Source organism: Salminus brasiliensis, chromosome 19 (assembly GCF_030463535.1).
Source record: "Salminus brasiliensis chromosome 19, fSalBra1.hap2, whole genome shotgun sequence".
Classification (NCBI taxonomy): Eukaryota; Metazoa; Chordata; class Actinopteri; order Characiformes; family Bryconidae; genus Salminus; species Salminus brasiliensis.
The window spans coordinates 7,747,320-7,767,581 of NC_132896.1; the positions used below are offsets into that span (position 1 = coordinate 7,747,320).

Below are 20,262 nucleotides of genomic sequence, written 5' to 3' on the forward strand. Positions count from 1 at the left end.
ACAGCAGTGTCTAGCTTTCTGTTTTGTAGCTCCTGTGTCTTCTCTTAAGTGTCATCATAAGCCTAAGAGCATCTCGACACACCTTTTTAGACATGGAAAGCTTTTTCATCCTGCCGGTGTTCTTCACACTCTGAGCTGTGTGTAGAAAGTTGTTCACAGAAATGTGATAATGTGATATTAGAAGAATTCTGGAAGCTGGTGTCTACACAGTCTATACAGTCTCTACAGTCTATACAGTGTTGCAGGAGCAAGGAGTTGTTCTCCTTTAGGGGAGTGTATTATTAACTACAGTACTGATCAAAAGTTTGGACACCTGCTCATAGAGGATTGTGTCTGTGTTTGTTGTGTTTTAGTAAAATAGTGAAGATATCTATGAACTATGATGGGACACATATGGAGTTATCCAGTTTTAGCCTCCCTTGTTGCTGTTTTGAACCCTCTTGGTGTTCTCTCAAGTAGCTTCATGGGGAGGAACCTTTTCAACAGGCTTGAAAAAGATACACATGCTAAGACAAATTCATAAGTCATAAAGTCATACATAGAGATCTTCACTGTTTCACATATATATGAAATATATTTGTCAAAATTCTATATATATATATAGTATTTCCAACATGAAAAGAAGATTTGATGGTGGAAGTAAATGTCAAATATTTTATTCCATGTCCTTTTTGGAGCATTTTTATTGGTCAATTTGTCATGGAATTTTGACACAATGTAAAGAACACCTGCCAGATTCGCATTATGTTATCTGTATGTAATCGCAGTGTGTTGAGACTGTATTACGCTCTCCCCTCAGATGGTTCCACGGGAAGATAACTCGGGATCAGGCAGAGAGGCTGCTGTATCCACCTGAGACAGGACTCTTTCTAGTGCGGGAGAGCACCAACTTCCCCGGAGATTACACACTCTGCGTCAGCTGCGACGGCAAGGTGGAGCACTACCGCATCATCTACCACAACTGCAAACTCTCCATCGACGAGGAGGAGTTCTTCGAGAACCTCATGCAGCTCGTGGAGGTGAGTAGAACAAACAGCTTCTCAGTAAGGATACAAAAAAAAAAGTTTTAGGATTTGGCATTAGATTTCAAACACACATTTGATTACATTTAGTGTCTGAACTGTAGCACTGGAGTCTGAATCTGTGCTTTATTAGCCCTGCATGTGCATATGAGGTTGTATTGAATAGGACTCTCTGAAGCAGATAGACATAAACCTATAGGCTCTGTGCTTAATGCAAGGCATGGGCTGGAGGAATATACAGCCCCCCCAGCATTGAGCTGTGTTCTCTGGAATGATGGTGCCCCATCCATTACATTTGAGACAAGCTGTCAGTCAGGTCCCTACAGCAGTGCTACAGAAGCTAGTAAAAAAGCCTTTCCAGGACAGTATAGACAGACACTCCAACAAATATGGGATAAATTATTTTTCATATCCTTGATTTCCGAAGAAACAGTGAATGAGCAGGTGTCCCAAAACTTTTAGTGCATTTAATGAACTGTTCCTGTAAGCTTTTATCACTGATTTACTGGAAGTGGTTAGTCTTCCTACTGTTACAGTTTTATGTTTGTGAGTAAACCCCAGTCCTGCGTGAAGGACTTTCTCTTCCCTCTCCACCTTCTTTATTGAGTGTCAAAAACAGGTCCAAAAATAGACAAAACAGGAAGTAGGACCACATCAGGCTGACCCAGTGAGACAGAGAAAGCGTCTGAGTCAGGCTCCAGCAAATACACACACATACACATATGTCTAGGGGTAGGAAGTTCTCTTAACAGTAGTATTTGCTGGAATAGCTAACCACACTCCTTCCATGTTGGTCAGTGAAGTTTGTGTGCCCACTTGTGTGCATGTGCTGCTGGGTAGGGTTTTTTTCTGCATGTCACACTAGGTATCACTAGCCCTACAAAGTCTGCAATCACATTTAGTTCTCCTAACTCTCTGGACTCAAGCTGCTGAACTGCTGGTAAGCGGTCTGATGGTAATCCAGTACAGTACTATCACTAATTTATAGGATAATGAGGAACTCCGGTCTCCATATGGACGGTGATGGTCTGTCTGTACGACGTTCTTTATTAGCTAGAATCGAGACAGTGTACTTCCTCACTGGAAGCTCAGTAGTGGTAATCATGATGAAAACAAACACTGGTCATTTAAAGTCTGGCAGTGGTGCTGCAAAGTGGTCAGTTGACCCTGTCCCTCTCTCCGCAGCTCTCACGCTCCACCCTCTGCTTTTCTTCAGAGCCAAGCCTGTTGCTTCATTCCTTACATTCTTACGTGTAATTTTGGATTCTGTTTCACACACTCTTACACACACACACACCCGCACCGCCCTTTGTTTTCATACAGTGTTAGGACCCAGGCTATTGTATATAGGTAATTTGGAATATAGAGGATTCATGTAATACTGGACTCCCATGAGAAGAGCTTTGAAGATGACAACTTTAATAACTTTTAATGGAAAAAATGATTTTATTCCAACTTTATTCCAATAAGATTTTATTTCTTGATCCAGTCATATCATGAAATTTGGACACAATGTAAGACTTTTAATTTTTATTAATTTTCAGTAAATTGTCCAGCCCTACCTTAACATGAGGTAACATTATTTTGGAGATATCAGCATTATTAAAGACATCAGCAGTGGCCACACAGTCCAAGAAATGACACATATATTATACATATACATACAATATATCAACAGTAGGAAACCCTCAGGGCTGTTTAGGCCATTTTATGTAATACGAGTGATGTTTGTTACAAAAATTACATTTTTAAATTGCCAAAATACGGTCCAATCAGGTTTAATTTCTGTGTGGTATCCAGGTGCATACAGCTAAGTGAACCGTGAACTGTTTTTTACCTTCTGTTTTATATCGTTTCGTGACATTTATGGTCTGAGGTCATTGTTCACCACTGTATATAAAAAGCGCCCACCTTTAAGAGTTTGTTCCTCACTCTCGCGTTTTTGTAGAATTTCCAGTCATATCTTATCAAATGGTTTATGCTGGTATCGTATCATATTCAAAGTGAGCACAGTCTGAAGTAGGCTGCTTCCAAAAAAGAAGGCCAGGCATTTATGAGGCTATCAGCCTAAGGGCTAACGTACCTACCTAAGAGCCTCACCCGCCGCATTCGCTTTACTGGAGCTTCCTGACCAAGCCATTTCTCCAGGTGTTGGTTCCTTCCACACCCCCTCCCCCCAAAACGGTATGAACAGACTTATGGACTAACTAGCTAAGTTATATGGCACTCCTCAATCTCAGATCTTTTTGTGTTGTATTTCTTAACGCTGAACACCTCCTCTTCTTCCAGTTATTGTGACAGCCTCTAACTGAGCATATTATACTATTCACTGTATGTTTATCATCACTGTGGTTATAATCTAGCTATATCAGTGGATCCGCTGTAGCACCGGAAGTGCTTTACAAAATTAACAAAGATGGCCACTCCCATTATGTAATAGAAGATAAGGTGAATGCAGACCATGGTTGTGTAAAAATAATAATAAATTAATAAATAGTTAAAATAAGTAAAAAAATGAAAAACATATATACACAAGGTTTTCCTTATGATATTGACACATTTCTTGTGTGTCAAAACCCTCATTTCCTGCCGTGAAGAACGCTAGTGAAGGCACACAACCTCAGAGAGAACAGGCATAGCTACTGGATAAGGAGACTTATCCACTAGAGGAGACTTAAAACTAGAAGTTTTTTTTTATTTCTGTTCTTCTCTCTTTTTCAAAACATCCTCGAAGTGACCCTGATTTTGACAAGCTGCTCGTTTGTGTTTTACCTGTTGGATAAATGCAATGTGTCACCATAGTACCGGGCGCTTTGCGGCCTATTTCCAGGAGTTGTGATGAAATTAGCTTGACGTAAATATCACAGAAATTGTGGTCTAACTGTTAAGACCAAGGTCGCTTTGCCACGTCTCAGATACGTGCCAGATTTCAGTAGAACATACACTATGTGGACAAAAGTATTGGGACACCTGCTCATGCATTGTTTCTTGTCAAATCAAGACTATTAAAAATATTGTTGATCCTGCTCTACCATTCAGAGAAGAAGAAGGCTTTCTACAAGATTTTGGAGGAGCATTGCTGTGAGGATTTGATTGCATTCAGCGACAAGAGTGTTAGGTCAGGATGTTGGATGATCCCCACCCCATCTTACCCCCAACTCCCTAACTCATCCCAAAAGTATTGGATGGAGCACCAATCATCATTCTAGAGACTTACAGTTCCACTGCTCCACAGCTCAGTGCTGGAGGGGGGTTGTTATACCCCTGTAGTCCACACCTAGCATTAGGCATGGTGCCAATAGGTTCGTGTTTATCTGCTCCAGAGAGTCCTATTCTATTAACAGTACTTCTCTACAGAGACTAGATAGCCGACTTAAAGAAGCTAAATGTGTTCATTAGAAGAGGTTCACATCTGCTGTGTGAACATAGCCTAAATGTATTTTAGAAGAATTCTGTTAACCTTCAACCTAACCACATCTTTTAATTCAGAAAATAAGAAAACAGAACATTGTTTCATAAAAACACTAAAAATCAGGTCAGTTTTGATGGTCTTTTTGTAGGTTAGCTCTGTTTTCATCTGTTTCTGTTCTGAAAACATTCAAAAACAATCACACACACACACACACACACACTATCTCTATACTATCTCTTCATTCCCTCTTTCTCAGTCTCTGCCTCCTCTTACATTGTTTCTCCTCTGTTGCTGTTATCTCTTGTTTGTCTCTAAAGCAGGCAGCTATTGAACTGTGGCCGTTGTAAGCGATAGTCCTTGTTTTTGGATCAGATTATGGTGTCAGTGATCCCCTCCTCAGTCGACACAGTGACACCCATTAGCTGACACAGGAGATGTTCACCAAATGACACTGTTGACCTGTGCAGTGCTCACACCGCTCAGCCTTATCTCTGCTCTATTAAGTGTTGAAGGCTTGTCTTCCAGATGTCATGCTGTGCAGTGAGTGGTGGTCATTCTCAGGACACAGGTGTTCGAGTGTGTTAGTCTGTTAAAAAACGTTTAAGCCTTCCTAAACTGGCTAAATACAGCAGCACAGGCCTGATAGTGTCTGTGTGTCTGTGTGTCTGTGTGTGTCTGTGTGTGTGTGTGCGTGTGCTTTGCTCTGAAGTTTTAAGCACTAGGCCAGCAAAACAAAGAACACAATTTCCGACTTAAATAAAAATAATCATGTGGTGTTGCATTGGATACATTAGCTACGAGGCTAATGGACCTAACGAGTTAATGTTTTTATAATTAACCCAAATTCATTTAGTCAAACGTTTTCCTAACTCACATTTTTGACTTCTGCATCTTACTTTGGTCAAAAATTGTGTAAGATGTTTAGTTATGTAGCGCCTCCCCCTCAATCTGTTTACTGTCTTATTTCCATCTGCAGGTTAGAACTGCCCCTATTACATGGAGGAAGGTCTTCCTATTCACAGAAATCCTGACCAATCAGAACTGTGGTATTGACAGGATTTTAACATATGATCCCTGTGTGCCACTCTAGAATTGTAAACCCATGTATATCTCTAAGTCTAGGGTCAGATCTAGGGTGGCCCTACAGTCTAACTGCTGCTCATCAGGTGCAAGATAATAGGTTCAAATACCAGCAAGAGTTCAGCTCTCCATTGTCAAAAGCCTCCCAGCGGATGTCATGTAATAGGGGGGGTTCAAACCTGCAGTTGGGAATGACGAGTAAACAAATTGAGGGGGAGGAGCTACGGACTAAGCATCTTACTAAATATTGAATCAGTTTCAGCTGCAACTCATTTACTAACGTTTTTGAGACTCAACTCAGTATGTATTGCTGATCAAACTGAGATGCAGAGCTACAAAATTGTGAGTTAGAAGAACGTTTGACGAAACGAAGTTCGGCGAACTAAAAAAAAACACTGAAATCAGTCACTGTATCCTTTTAGATAGGCATGACTTAAACAACAATAATTAATTAACACTGTACACATTGCATGCCTAAATCATCACACGCTTGCTTCAGACCACACCGAGTTGTTAAATAACCATAAATAGACTTGCTTATGTGGTTCCTCACTATGTTTAACGCAGGTGTTAAACACAAACATAGACAATAACAATAATACAACCGTCGTAGCTGGGTTTGCATCTCAGTGCAGAATGCATGTCCGCTCTACTCTCAGAGATCATTGCAGTATGTACGGTCGTCCAGTCGGCCACCGGCCGGCGGTCTGTCGCGTGCGTGCAGCCCTGAGTGTGTGTGTGTGTGTCTGGTTTGATGGTGTGAGAGTGAAGCACCCTGTCTCACCTGCATGGTTTAGTCTCACCTTTTTGCCTGTGCTGCAGTTCCTGGAAAAGTTGATGAAAAGGAAGTGAGAAGGAGGAAGCTGTAGCGCAGGTTCCAGCCCATTTAAGAGGCGCGATCGATACAGCCCTGTTCACTCCCTCTGTCCTGCAAGATTTTCACTGCTGCTGAACCTATGAGTGTATTCTGCGTGACAAATGTGTCAACCAAGTTCAGACTTCTGTTGTTGTTTTTTTTAGCTATGCAGAGCACAGTACATTAATCAGCCATAACATTAAACTATCTAATATTGTGTAGGTCCTCCTTGTGCAGCCAAAACAGCTCTGACCCCTGGATGCATGCACTCCACAAGACCTTTGTAGGTGTCCTGTGGTATCTGTTCCCAAGACATCAGTAGCAGGTCCTTTAAGTCCTGTAAGTTGTGGGGTGGGGCCTTCATGGATCACATCAATGAGCCTCGGGTGCCCATGGCACTGTTGCCGGTTCACAGCTTGTCCTTTCTTGGAGCACTGCATACCGGGAACACCCCACAAGACCTGCCTGGTGTTTTGGAGATCTGACCCAGGCATCTAGCCATTACAATGGGATTCGGAGTGGTTTTAATAATATGGCTTTTTGGTGTTTGTGTATATAAAATATACAAAGTACTTCAGACAGAAAGACAGCTGATATCTGACTGCTTCTGTATATATAAATGCATACGACTTAGACTTTAACTTTGACTGGTTGACAGTGTAGGCATACATAAATTTCTGTACATGTGGTATTCGGTGGCAAAACCATGATTTTTAGAGCTAGGCTTCCAGTTCAGGCCACAATTGTCACAACTCAAAACCTGTATGATGATACTAATTTGTGCTGGTCCTCCAATGGAAGTCTAGTAGCATGTCAGCATTATTTTGGCTAGATTTAGTTCTAGATTGAACACAGACACTCAAAGCTAAAGAACGACTAAGTCTAAGTTTGATTCCAAGCTTGTAACAGACGTCAGCAAAAAGAGTCCTGGCACAGAGCTGCCGCTGCTCTTTTCCAAAACTGTCTGGATCCTGGTTGAACTACTGAGCACATTCACAGTCAGGGATGGTTCTAGGACTTTCAGAAGGCCCAGAGTGGCCTTTTTCCGGATGAATCTGGTCCCACACACTGTTTCCGGTGTCATTCTTGAATTGTGTTGATAGTTAATCTGACATTATGCGTTAAGTTCCACCAGTAAAGTCCTAACCAATGGGAGAGCTTGTTTAACTGTATCTGCCCAGATACCATTGAGAAAAAAAATCCTGATTGGACAGTTTTCTTTCAGTTTTCTTTCTGAGCGACCCTCAACAAGGAAGCTAATCTTAATCTTACCTTGCTTTCTGAAGGTTCCCTGCTGGCAGTATTGTAATATGTTGTAACACAACCCTAATTACGTCCTGATTAGTGTCATTCCCCCTCACCCCCCAGCACTACACCACAGATGCAGATGGGCTGTGTACCAGACTCATCAAACCCAAACTCATGGAGGGCACTGTGGCAGCGCAGGACGAGTTCTCACGAAGTAAGTCTTTAATTTAATCCGCTTTTCTGTCCTTCACTCTCTTTCTGTACCTCACATAATGAAGTAGTCATTGAAAGGAGCACTAGAGACAGTGCCAGGTGGGTGCAAGTGCAAGCGGCAGTTATAAAAGATGTGTTAGTGCATCACATGACGTGTGGAAAGCTTGTGCTAGCCCCCATCCTGCAAGCAGTGGTAGCATTCTGTGATAAGGGGAGCTGAATATAGTAGGAGGGAATTGGAAACGATGAAAAGAGATGATACCACGTATCAGTATCAGGCCAATATCAGCAAAAAGTGATGCATCGGATATTGAAGAATGAATCCAATCCAGTCCTGTAACAGATCTAGCTTGGAATATCCACTCTCACACTGTGTGATGTGAAGATGTTAGCTATGTGTTTCTTCCTGTTTGGAGTTTGAGAATGAAAGCCTATCTTTAGATGCTCGTCCTACCTGAAGCTTAAATTAAAAAGGTCTAATTTCAAAGGAAGATGTTTTCAGTATCAGTATTGAAAATAGAAAGAAGAAAAAAAATATATGCAAAGCTTTAGCATTCATGTTGTCCTGGTTTATTGGGGTCTAACAGCTGTAGTATTGCTTCATGTATCAATGCTTCTGTGTTGCACAGGTGGGTGGGCGCTGAACCGAAAAGAACTGAAACTCCTTCAGTCCATAGGGAAGGGGGAATTTGGGGGTAAGTTTCACAGGATGAAGAAAAAAGCATTTGTTCAATGTTGTAGTGCTTTGTTTTTGTAATACTACTAGTTTGTCTTTTCTTTAGTTGTATTGTTTATGACTTATAAAGGACTGATTGGCAGTTGTGTAAAGCTAGTGGTGTAAAGGATCACAAAACTCACGGTTCAAATTGGATCACAGGTTTTGATTTACTAATCATTTTTCAGATCGACAAAAAAGACAAACAAATGTGTCATTTTAGCTTTTAGTTTCAGTATTTTGTGTTACTGCTTTGTTCATATGAGTAACTCTGTTTTGACATGGTCGGTTTGTTTGTTGGTTTGTATTAGTGACTTTTATTTTGACTCGTCTATTACTTTATATTGGTGACTTATTCATTCATTCAGCCTATTCATTTGTATTAGTGACTTTTTTTGATACAGCCTGTTCGTTTGTATTAGTGACTTTTTTTGATACAGCCTGTTCGTTTGTATTAGTGACTTTTTTTGATACAGCCTGTTCGTTTGTATTAGTGACTTTTTTTGACACATTGCTGCTAATCCACAGCTAAATTTGATTGCTGTCCTGACACACCTGTTTCTGCGAAACTTGTGTAGCAGTCCCCGAGGGTTGGTCTTGACACCTCGGGTACGGTTAGACCTACTGTGTCTCTAATTTTTGGATCAATGAGTTTCCCTTCTGCTTTTTGTTTTTTCAGATGTTATGGTTGGTGACTACAGAGGCACTAAAGTAGCTGTGAAGTGCATCAAACATGACGCCACTGCGCAGGCCTTCGTCGCAGAGGCCTCCGTCATGACGTACGATCTCTTATCTGTTTCGGGACGGGCTTTATGAAACCTGCAGCGTTTCTGTGTAACACATTGAAGTGTGCTGGCAGCTTAGATTGTGTGTGTGTGTGTGTGTGTGTGTGTGTGTGTGTGTGTGTGTGTGTGTGTGTGCTGCTTCTGCTGTGTGGGAGTGAGGTGCAGTGGAATTAATGAAGTGTCCTTTGTGGTTTAGGCAAATGCGGCACAACAACCTCGTACAACTATTAGGAGTGATCGTGGAGGAGAAGGGCAGTCTGTTCATCGTCACCGAGTACATGGCCAAGGTCAGTGACCCAAACACCAGGTCAACCAGAGGTATTTAAATGCAGTGGTTTGAGCTACTGCCACAATAATGAAGGCAAAAGTACCAAAGCATAAATACACAATCAACAATAATCCGATTTGTCAGATTCAGATCATAGTAAAGATTCTCCTCTACTTTTTACACACTTCTTCTTGTCTTATGGATTCCCTTCCCAGTATGATGTTGGTCAGCTGTTGTACTAGAACTGGGGAGCCGTGCTTTTCTCCGAATGCACTGGCTGCCTAGTGATGCTGCACCAGTGGCAGTACAAAAGAGGCAGTATCTGGTCGCAGGAGACATGTGCTAACCGCCTCCCTCTACCAGTGTTAGAAGCTCCTCCCACCTTCAAGATACACCATCAGAAGCTGCTTGTGTAGTCTGTTAAGAACAAGAGAAGAGGTTCTCTTTACAGTTCGCGTTGTATGAATGAATATGAATACTCGGTTTGGGCCATCTAATGAGGGGTGGTCTTGTGTCTGCAGGGCAGTCTGGTGGACTACCTGCGCTCCAGGGGGCGCACTGTTATCGGGGGAGACTGTCTCCTTAAATTTTCCATGTGAGTTTTTCCATACATATTTGTTTGTAGTCAGTCTAGTGGTTTAATTGCTGTAACCAGTTTTGAACCCTAAGATTATTATTTAACTAATCATCTGGAGACTTAATTATATGGTAAACCAGTGTGGTGTTCTCTCTCGCTCTCTCTCACTCTCTCCATACTCAGGGATGTGTGTGAGGCCATGGAGTATCTGGAGGCCAATAACTTTGTCCACAGAGATCTGGCCGCTCGCAATGTTCTAGTTTCTGAGGACAACATCGCCAAAGTCAGCGATTTTGGTTTAACCAAGGAGGCGTCATCCACTCAGGACACAGCCAAGCTCCCTGTGAAATGGACAGCTCCTGAAGCCCTGAGAGAAAAGGTAGTAGGAGTGAGTGTGTACAGTGTGTACAGTGTGTACAGTGTGTGTGTGTGTGTGTGTGTGTGTGTGTGTGTGTGTGTGTGTGTGTGTGTGTGTGTGTGTGTGTGTGTGTGTGTGTGCTGGTCTGTTATACACACAGATTACTTACAGAAATACGTTGTGACGAGACCAGGGCTAAATTTTGTTGTTTCTCTGTGTGTTTAAGCAGACGTTTTCCACCAAGTCTGATGTTTGGAGCTATGGCATCTTGCTGTGGGAGATCTACTCTTTTGGCCGTGTGCCATACCCAAGAATTGTGAGTACTCTAAATTATTCTGTTTGCAGTTCTGCTTTTTTAAAACAGCTCATCCTGTAATTGTTAATCAAGGCTGCTTTTAAAAATGCAGTTATATTCAGTCCAGGTATCTCCATCATGTAAGTCTGGCTGTTGTTCTGTACATTGTGTTAGAATTAGAAAGTGTGCAGAGGATTGCATTATAAAGGGTGTCCACAAACATTTGGACATTTCAATTGAATATTAACTACATGCCCAAATGTTTGTGGATCCTGTTTCTAATAAATTCATTCAGCTACTTTAAGTTGCACCAGTTGCTGACACAGATGTGCAAATGCACACGCGCACACACAGCTTGTCTAGTCCCTGCAGAGAAGTACTACCAATAGAATAGGACTCTCTGGAGCAGATGAACATGAACCTATTGGCAGTAAGCCTATAATGCCTAATGCCAGGCGTGGTTTAGAGGGGTATGTAAAGCCCCCCCCCAGCATTGAGCTGTGGAGCAGTAGAACTGTGTTCTCTGGAATGATGGTGATGCTCCATCCAGTACGTTTGGGATGAGTTGGGAGTGAGGTTGGTTTGGTGATCATCCAACATCCTGACCTCAGGAATGTTCTTGTTGCTCCAAAATCTAATAGAAAGCTCTCTTCCCTGGACAGTAGAGACAGTTACTCCAACAAAAGAAGGATAAACTCTTTATTAATACAATGAATGAGCAGGTGTCCCAATACTTTTGCCCATATAGTGTATGATGATTTGCATTCATTTGCGAGTCCTATGTTCTAAACTAAAGCTTCTGTTCTTACGCTACCATTCAAATGTTTATAATAATGAATAATATAATGTTTATGTTTAGTAATGACCAAATACCATTTTGTAGGAACAATAATGAGTTATTAAATGACAACTAGTGTACTGATCATGAAATTGCAACATAATTAGATTTTTGAAAATTACATTTTAGGTTTTTTGCTGTTCTACAACTCATTTCACCATCATCTACAGCCTGAAAGGTCCTCATTTTGCACAGGTCTAGTGTATTATATAATAATACATAAATCTGCCACCAGCCTGGTTTTATAATATAAAAAAAAACATACATCTGTCTGTCATCTTTAGTGGTACTGCTGTAGTACCTCTCAAATCCCCAGCAGAGGGAAGCATTGCCCACTATTGTAAGCATGTATGTTCCACTGAGTCTGATCAAGCACAACCTAAACGATCCCCTCTCCCTGTCTCCTTTCCTCCTTCCAGCCTCTGAAGGACGTGGTTCCGCGAGTGGAGAAGGGCTACAAGATGGACGCCCCAGACAGCTGCCCGCCCGCTGTCTACAACATCATGAAGCAGTGCTGGACTCTGGACGTGGCTCTGCGGCCCACCTTCAAAGCACTGAAAGAGAGCCTACAGGACATCTGGACCAAGGAGCTCTACCTGTGAGAGCAGAAAGACAGATGGACAAAAAATACGCAATGAGAAAGGATGTAGAGGAGGGTGACGGAATGGCTCCTCAGTAGGACCAGACACACATCCTTCGACCAGCACTCTGACTTCACACAGGAGACTTAAGACACAGAACATTTAATTATGGCCAAATTCTGTTATTTTCTTTGTTCTATTTGATTTTATTTTTCCTTTATTTCACTGTGCCTTCATGATTTATTTTACAGAAGCAGAGAGGCTGGGCTTCTCTAGAGTATTCGACTGGACTGTTTGTTTTGTTTTTGTTTTTTTTTATTAAACATCATCAGCCTTTTCCCGATACTACATCGGCTCACCCATCAGTCATTGTCCCCATGTTCAGGGTGTATTCTCATAAAGCAGCATTTCTCAGTTTGCTTTATTATCACGTCAGTGACAGGTTAGACATTCCTACTGGACATTCCTCACTTTGGGTTTACCTCTTAGAGACTGGGAGGATTTTATGTTTTGGGATACTATTTACAAAGGCTGGCCTGAACAGCTTTTTGCAGGCTTTAAATGCTTAGTATTTTAGTTAGTATTTTTTATTACAGAAATTCTATAACTTATAACATTTATAATGCATACATGTTCAACTAATGGTATCATCAGTTTTGTCTTTGTTCTTAATATTATTATTATTATTATTATCATCATTATTAATGGTATTATGTAACAGTGATGGTGCAAATGAACTGAAATCAGCCGCAGTTTATTGTATGTAGCCTACTGAAATACTGTACTTCTGTAATGGAGTTGATACCAAGGTTTACCCACCTCTTATTGCAAGATTACACAGCACATTTTTATTATTGCGCAGTAACTTAAAGTCCTCCATTTCTGGCAATTTCTTAGTCATCTGCAAAACGTGACACGGGTGCCTGGCCTGAATTATGATGCACTCATGTAATCCAACTATAATTTTTTATATTTCCAGCAGTATAACCATTTCCATATTTTAAAAGTAACAGTTCTACCCGAAGACCTTTGCTAAAGAAACATTGCAGTTTCTATACAATAATTTCTATACAATAATTCGAGCTGTAAATAGAAACAGAATGAGCTTATACTTAAGTATTAAAATTGTTTGAGTTAGTAATGTAATTAATTACATTTACACACATTTTACTAGATGACTGAACCATTTACTAGATGACTGAACCTGAAATGTGGCTTTCAGCAAAACAAGACTGCACAATAATAGAAAATCTTCTGGTCTACAAATAAACATAAAATGGTATTGATTGAAAGTTTGGAAAGTGCACATTTGACAGAATTAATTAGCTTAAAAGCTTAGAAATGCATGTCTATTAAATTACAGCATGCTTTCTAAATTCTATTGGTAAAGTGGGGATTGTCCTTTAGGTTTTGTGATCTTGACAACACACAAAATGTGCAGAAGGATTGTTGTCTCAGTATACACGTCATTAAAACAAGCAAGACCCACAGTCTACATCTCATATACCACCTCAATTATATATATATATATATATATATATATATATAAATATATATACACAGAGAGAGAGAGAGAGAGAGAGCGAGAGCTGACTCGGCTCAGTTGACTGCCTCTATAGGTACACATACAAGTATTTATTACATACCATTTAGTCTAGAAACCACTGCAGACTGCAGATAAGAGCCAATCCTATTGGACCTTAAGTTTAAGCGTCCAGCTTTACAGAGAAAAGATGCTTTGTGAAATACCCCCTGAACTGCAGACTGGGGTCACACCTTAATCCCCGGGAAAGGCCGTCCACCTCTGTGGGTATGAAGCTCTGTGACAGCGGCAGATAAAACAGGCTTGTTTTTTTTTTCTCTCTCTCCAGTGCCAGCTCATGTTCAGACTGCTGTTTGTACTCATGGACCTCACAGTGTGAAACTGACACACTGATTCCTCTTTGAGCTGCGTGTGATATCCGCTGTCTGTTCACATGACCACACGCATCATTACAGTGCAGTTGTATGTGTTTCTGCGTGTGTGTTTGTGTGTACCCACGTCTGCGGACATTGGTCCGAAGAGTCTTTCCTCTGTGCCGTAGTGCCTCCTCAGCACTGGACTCTACCCTGCCCTGTTGATGTTGTTATTTGGTTTTTAAATGTTGTTGTTGTTTTGGGTTTTTTTACATTTCTTTCACAGGACTTGACTAAACAGAAATTAGACATGATGGTCTGATCCTTAAGCCGAGAAAAGGACTGAACTTGGACTTGGAGCATGTTTGCATTCACACAGGGAAAGGACGAGACCTGTTAGTTATGTTTATGATCTGAAAATACATGTAAGAGCTTTTGTTCTGAGAAATGTACGACGGTAATGAAGAAAGACAGTATAAAGAGATAAAATATGAACAGATCTTATGTAGCTTGTTTTTTTACACTTGGCACCCTGAGCCAAAAGAACTTTATCTGGTGGTAGCAGGTTCCCCTAATTGACTGACACTCAAGTGCACAAAGAACTAATGCGCTACACTTGCCATCAGCAGCCAGAGTCTGAGAGAGCACAATTGGTCTTACTCTTTCCAGGAAGGTAGATGGCGCTCTCTCTTCCCTCATCTCTTATAAGCAATATTGGCCGACACAGGCGTATTAGCTGGTGCGGTGGAGCTGGGGACCCAGTTTTTTCCTTTGAGCACAGTGTCAGCTGCCCTGCAACGCCTCATCGTTTGAAAACGGGTGGTGTATCAGAGAAGACGCGATAGGTCCTTACCCTCCTAGTGTCAGAAGCATTGTTAGTGCTAGGGGGAGCTACGAATGGGTGGGGTAATTGGCACTACAAACAAAATAGCACCATAAGCAACTTTGGATTGATTTTGAGTGTCAGGTGAATGTTTTGTTAGATATTGGCATTATATAATATATGGATATTTTAAAATCTTATATATGAACTGTATCCATGAACTAGTGATATCATTATTGTCACTACACAATCACTTAACCAGCGATGCTAGTCACACTTTAGGGGATCATGAACCAGTTTGGGTCATGCTCAAAACCTGATTATGTGGATCAGGTCAGGATTGGACAGGGAATTCTCCAATTGTATTCACAGAAATTTCAGGCCCCATTATCAGGCTCTATCAGCAACTCAGGACTGGAGCTTTTAAGAGATGAACCAGTGAGAAAAATTTAATATAATAAACTCAACCAGCTTGATTTGGTAAAGCAATGAATTTTATAAGTATCTGGAAGCTTACAGTATCTGGAAATCTGGAAAAGGGTACATTGTTTCAAACTTGTCGTCCAGTATGACCAGCTTAATGACCAGTTTGGTCAAGTTGATCATGCTGATAGACCTGATAGCTAATCTATTAAACTCAAATCAAAGCACACAATTTGCTGGACAAGCGATACCAGCTTTTTTTCAGCTCGATGACCAGATTTCCAACCACCTTGACCGTCAAAGACCAGCTTAGACCATTAAAAAGATGGTATTGGGCTGAATTTTTCAACAAGGACACTTGTGGTGCACGCCATTCCCAGGGCCTGTACAGTGTTTAGCTTTTGACAGAGTGAGGTTAGACATGGTGTGATGTAATTTCAACAGAAGTGAAAGAAATGCCGTGACCATCCAGAGTTCTCCGTCTCAAACTGTCTGTACCTGCCAAAGTGCATCGCAGACATGGCCTTCAGACCGCAGTGAGCTATGTCTCTGAGCTCTGCTATGTACGGAACGGCACACATGTAGTCAGCATGGCTTTTCAGCAACAAGATCTCAAACAGTGGCGATGTGATGACCATGCAGTCAGGCTGGAACGTAAACCTTTATACCTGTGTGTTTTGCTGAATCTGTGTAGTGGCGGCTTGTGATGCTACAGCTAAAACCACATGCTGGCTCAGAGTAATACAAGCACCCCTGACTGTTTTTATCCCAGAGAAAAATACATATTCTTGTTTACTATACGGAAAAATGAGATGGAGGTCATTTTGGTTGAACTGAATGGTTCCTGAACTGAACTATTCCCTACATACAAAAATAGGAGCTGTGTCCTAAACTGTGCCCTATCCACTATCCTCTACATGCACAAATAGGAGCTGTGTCCTAAACTGTGCCCTATTCGCTATCCTCTACATGCACAAATAGGAGCTGTGTCCTAAACTGTGCCCTATGCACTATCCCCTAGATACAAAAATAGGAGCTGTGTCTCAAACTGTGCCCTATTCACTATCCCCTACATGCAGAAATAGGAGCTGTGTCCTAAACTGTGCACTATCCACTATCCTTTACATGCCCAAATAGGAGCTGTGTCCTAAACTGTGCCATATGCACTATCCCCTAGATACAGAAACAGGAGCTGTGTCCTAAACTGTGCCCTATTCACTATCCTCTACATGCCCAAATAGGAGCTGTGTCCTAAACTGTGCCCTATGCACTATCCCCTAGATACAAAAACAGGAGCTGTGTCCTAAACTGTGCCCTATTCACTATCCCCTACATTCAGAAATAGGAGCTGTGTCCTAAACTGTGCCCTATTCACTATCCCCTACATATGTGAAATAGGAGCTGTGTCCTAAACTGTGCACTATCCACTATCCTCTTCATGCCCAAATAGGAGCTGTGTCCTAAACTGTGCCCTATGCACTATCCCCTAGATGCAAAAACAGGATCTGTGTCCTAAACTGTGCCCTATTCAGTATCCCAGGACCTGTACAGAAATAGGATCTGTGTCCTAAACTGTGCCCTATTCACTATCCCCTACATATGTGAAATAGGAGCTGTGTCCTAAACTGTGCCCTATTCACTATCCCCTAGATACAAAAATAGGAGCTGTGTCCAAAAACAGTGCCCTATTCACTATATAGTACACTACCTCCGTCATTTTGCACTGTAACAATCCCACAATGCACCATAATGTAAAGTGTACAGACAATGGACCCTAAACAGACATGGAACACTAATGCAGTTATATTGTCAAACTGCTCGACTAAAAACTATACTCCAATCCCCTCTCACTCATACAGGAACAAATAACCACACCTCTTCCTGTCCCTCTAACCCAGAAGTGTCCAGCCTACCGCCAACAAAAAAGAAGAACATGTGGTCAGCTGCCTGAAGACAACAGATAACACCACCCCCTGCCACTGAGTTACAACAACACTACGTGGGAGACCAGGGTTCGATTCCCGGTCTGGGTGACTATGCTGCGCTACACCAATAAGAGTCCTTGGGCAAGACTCCTAACACTACATTGGCCCAACTCTGTAATACGAGTAACCTTGTAAGTTGCTCTGAATAAGAGTGTCTGCTAAATGCCATAAATGTAGATGTAATGTGTTTTTTTTCATGACACAGCCAAGATCAGTGAGAGCAGTGCCTGGTTGCATTAAACATTTTGAGATTGCCCTTAAACATCCCTGTGAGTTACATGTATCAGAAAAAATGCCTTATGTTTTACCTATGGCCTTCATGAACCTTTAAATGTTGCCTTAAGTAATCCCTTAGAAACACCTAAGTGTCACATAAAGTTCTTTAACGGTCAGTTCCCTTAGAATTATTTAAGGAATGCAAAACTGTATCTTATCAATTTTAATTTTTTTTTATTTAATTTTTTGAGGTATTTGAAGATTGTGTCTCCTGAGTAAACAAATGTTGATGAAACTGGGCCCAGTTGTGGAAACAGGTGCAGTGGGGTATGCTTCAGCTCCTTTGGAACAAAAACTGAGGCAACACTGACCCTTTTCGGACAAGACTGGACACTCCTGCTCTTACCTTTCCTGCTCCCAATGAAACAGAGAGAGCAGGAGTACATGCTCATAATCAAGGGTCGAGAGCTCCATCACAGAGTGAATGGTGAAACTTCTGCCTCAGGCTTCTTACGTGTGTGATTGTATGTCAGAAGAGAGAGATGGCAGCGGATGTCAGACGGAGTCTGCTCTGTGCTCCAGAGGTGCGTCCCATCAAGAGACAAAGAACTTCACAGCATACATTAAAAATGTAACACTTTTGACAGTACAAAAAGAAACAAACTGAAGACGCCAAACATGGCTTGACTGAATGGCTACATTTGGGATAAGGTGTGAAATTTTCATTTATCCAATGAAAAGGGGAATTTAGAGAGGTTTGGTGTGAGATGCTTTGTTTTTCAGAGAACCTTAGCTAGTGCTCAACAAGCAGAATTGTTTATAGTGGGGATGAGTGGGATCAGACGTCTGAAGATTTCCTTACAGGAATGTAAAGCATTTACTCAAAATGCTTAAAAATATGCTACATAATTCCTGAGACACTGGCTTAGAGATGATAGAGGGTACGTGCTGTGCATAGTAGCACAAAATAGAAAATAGTCCCCATACAAAAACTATATTTCCAGATTTACCATTAGTTACATCAAAATGATCACCTAAAATGTATAAGACAAGCAGGTTCACTGATGCTCTTGGATAATAAATAAAACAGCTAGCCTATTTGTGTTATACATGGTGGCCCCTGTTTTCTGTCATCACCCACATTAACCCACTCTAACGCAGCAAGGCTTCTTACCCACTAATGCCTATTATTCAGTAACTACAGGGACGTCTGTACAAACCAGTGGTGACTATTCTTTGGTAATAGAAGTTTGGAATAACACTTTCAGCCCACCGACAGTCAGTCAGACTCTCCAGAATTAACCATGTCACACCAAACCCAGATCTCAACTATCACATTTACAAGCTGTTCCTTATCAGTTTCACATGAAAATGCTATTGTTTTTGCTCATTTGAAGGATCTTCAGCCAGTTACTGCAGATACTATAATAATCTGCTCCTCATGTGGTAAAAATCACTTTGTTCTACCTTTCCCATTCAAGTAGCAGAGAGAGAGAGAGAGAGGAAGAGCATCTGTGGCCTTCCAACTCTAGAGCACAGACCCAGAAAACAGCAATAACCCACCTCCACTCACCCACCCATGCTCTGCTGTGAGTTCTCATGGGCCTGGGGGGGTCAGGGGGCGTTGAGAGCTGACATGTTAACTTTGATTCGCTAAATATCAAGGTTCTTCCAGCCGGAGCAGCAGATACCTTCCACCGCACTCGTCAGACTCTGTTTGCGTCTCCTCACTGACATCTGGACCCTCCATCCCGCATCAGCCTCGCCCACTCCCAGCCTGAGGGGACCAGCGTGCCACACACAATCTCCCTCACCACGTGTCTGGACCTCAGGGTGGACACATCAGTCCTCTCACACAGAGCGCCAGGCTTTGTTCCCGGCAGAGCTGACTTTCAGCAGGGCTGCATAAGACGGACAGAATATTATCACTGGGATGTACTTTAGAATAGGCCTTTTATTAAAGGGAGATGAAAGTGTCCTTCAGGCTTCTGGCTAATAAAACCCTCATCTGCAGCACACAGATGATCATTTAGACGTGACATGTTTCCTAGTGTCTACAAAAGAATGTGTATTAGCCAAATCTACACTTACACTCATTACTCATTACTGCACTGGATACCTTGTTTATATATGAGATGCTGGGCAGTGGTGTCTCAGCGCTTAGAGCTCTGGGCTATTGATGACAGGGCTGTAGCAAGCTGCCACTGTTGGGCCCTTGAGCAAGGCCCTTTACCCTCTCTGCTCCCAGGGCTGCCCACTGCTCCGTACATGTGTGCTCACAGTCACTGTGTGTGTTTCACTGGCGTGTACGTGTGTGTTTACTGCACAGATGGGTTAAAAGCGAAAGCCAATTCCATCTGTGTCCGTCTTGTCATTAGCAGTACAGTTGGTTAATTACCTTCCTGACTTTTTTTATGCAGATTTCTGGTCGTGTGGGGTTTTGTCAATCTTCCCAGCACAGAAGCAGTGGGTCCTCTCTGTGAGGTCTTCCAGCTCTCATTTTGACCTCTCCATTTCAACACCCCACACTGTAGAAACTACAAATGCTTGGAAGACTCACTTAAAAATGCACGTCCACAGATTCATTTACCTGGACTTGTGTTTGGTCAGACATTCCAGAAAACATATACTGTGATTGCCAAGGGCAAAGTCGAAGTCCAGTGTCCAGCAG

At 41.8% G+C, this 20,262-nt stretch overlaps 1 protein-coding gene across 4 annotated transcripts in view; it reads left to right on the forward strand.

Annotated features, from left to right (window-relative positions):
- csk (C-terminal Src kinase) overlaps positions 1-14,641 on the forward strand; it is a 39,727-nt gene extending 25,086 nt beyond the window's left edge. For 2 of the 4 annotated variants that reach the window (XM_072663296.1, XM_072663297.1), the window contains exons 5-13: positions 800-1,019; positions 7,739-7,832; positions 8,461-8,526; positions 9,226-9,325; positions 9,528-9,618; positions 10,121-10,194; positions 10,360-10,555; positions 10,761-10,850; positions 12,087-14,641. In XM_072663296.1, the coding sequence (XP_072519397.1) occupies positions 800-1,019; positions 7,739-7,832; positions 8,461-8,526; positions 9,226-9,325; positions 9,528-9,618; positions 10,121-10,194; positions 10,360-10,555; positions 10,761-10,850; positions 12,087-12,269 (1,114 nt within the window). In that variant the 3' untranslated portion in view covers positions 12,270-14,641. The remainder of the gene's footprint in view (positions 1-799; positions 1,020-7,738; positions 7,833-8,460; positions 8,527-9,225; positions 9,326-9,527; positions 9,619-10,120; positions 10,195-10,359; positions 10,556-10,760; positions 10,851-12,086) is intronic. The other 2 variants (XM_072663298.1, XM_072663299.1) reach the window with 2 other exon arrangements.
- The last annotated feature ends 5,621 nt before the right edge of the window (positions 14,642-20,262 follow it).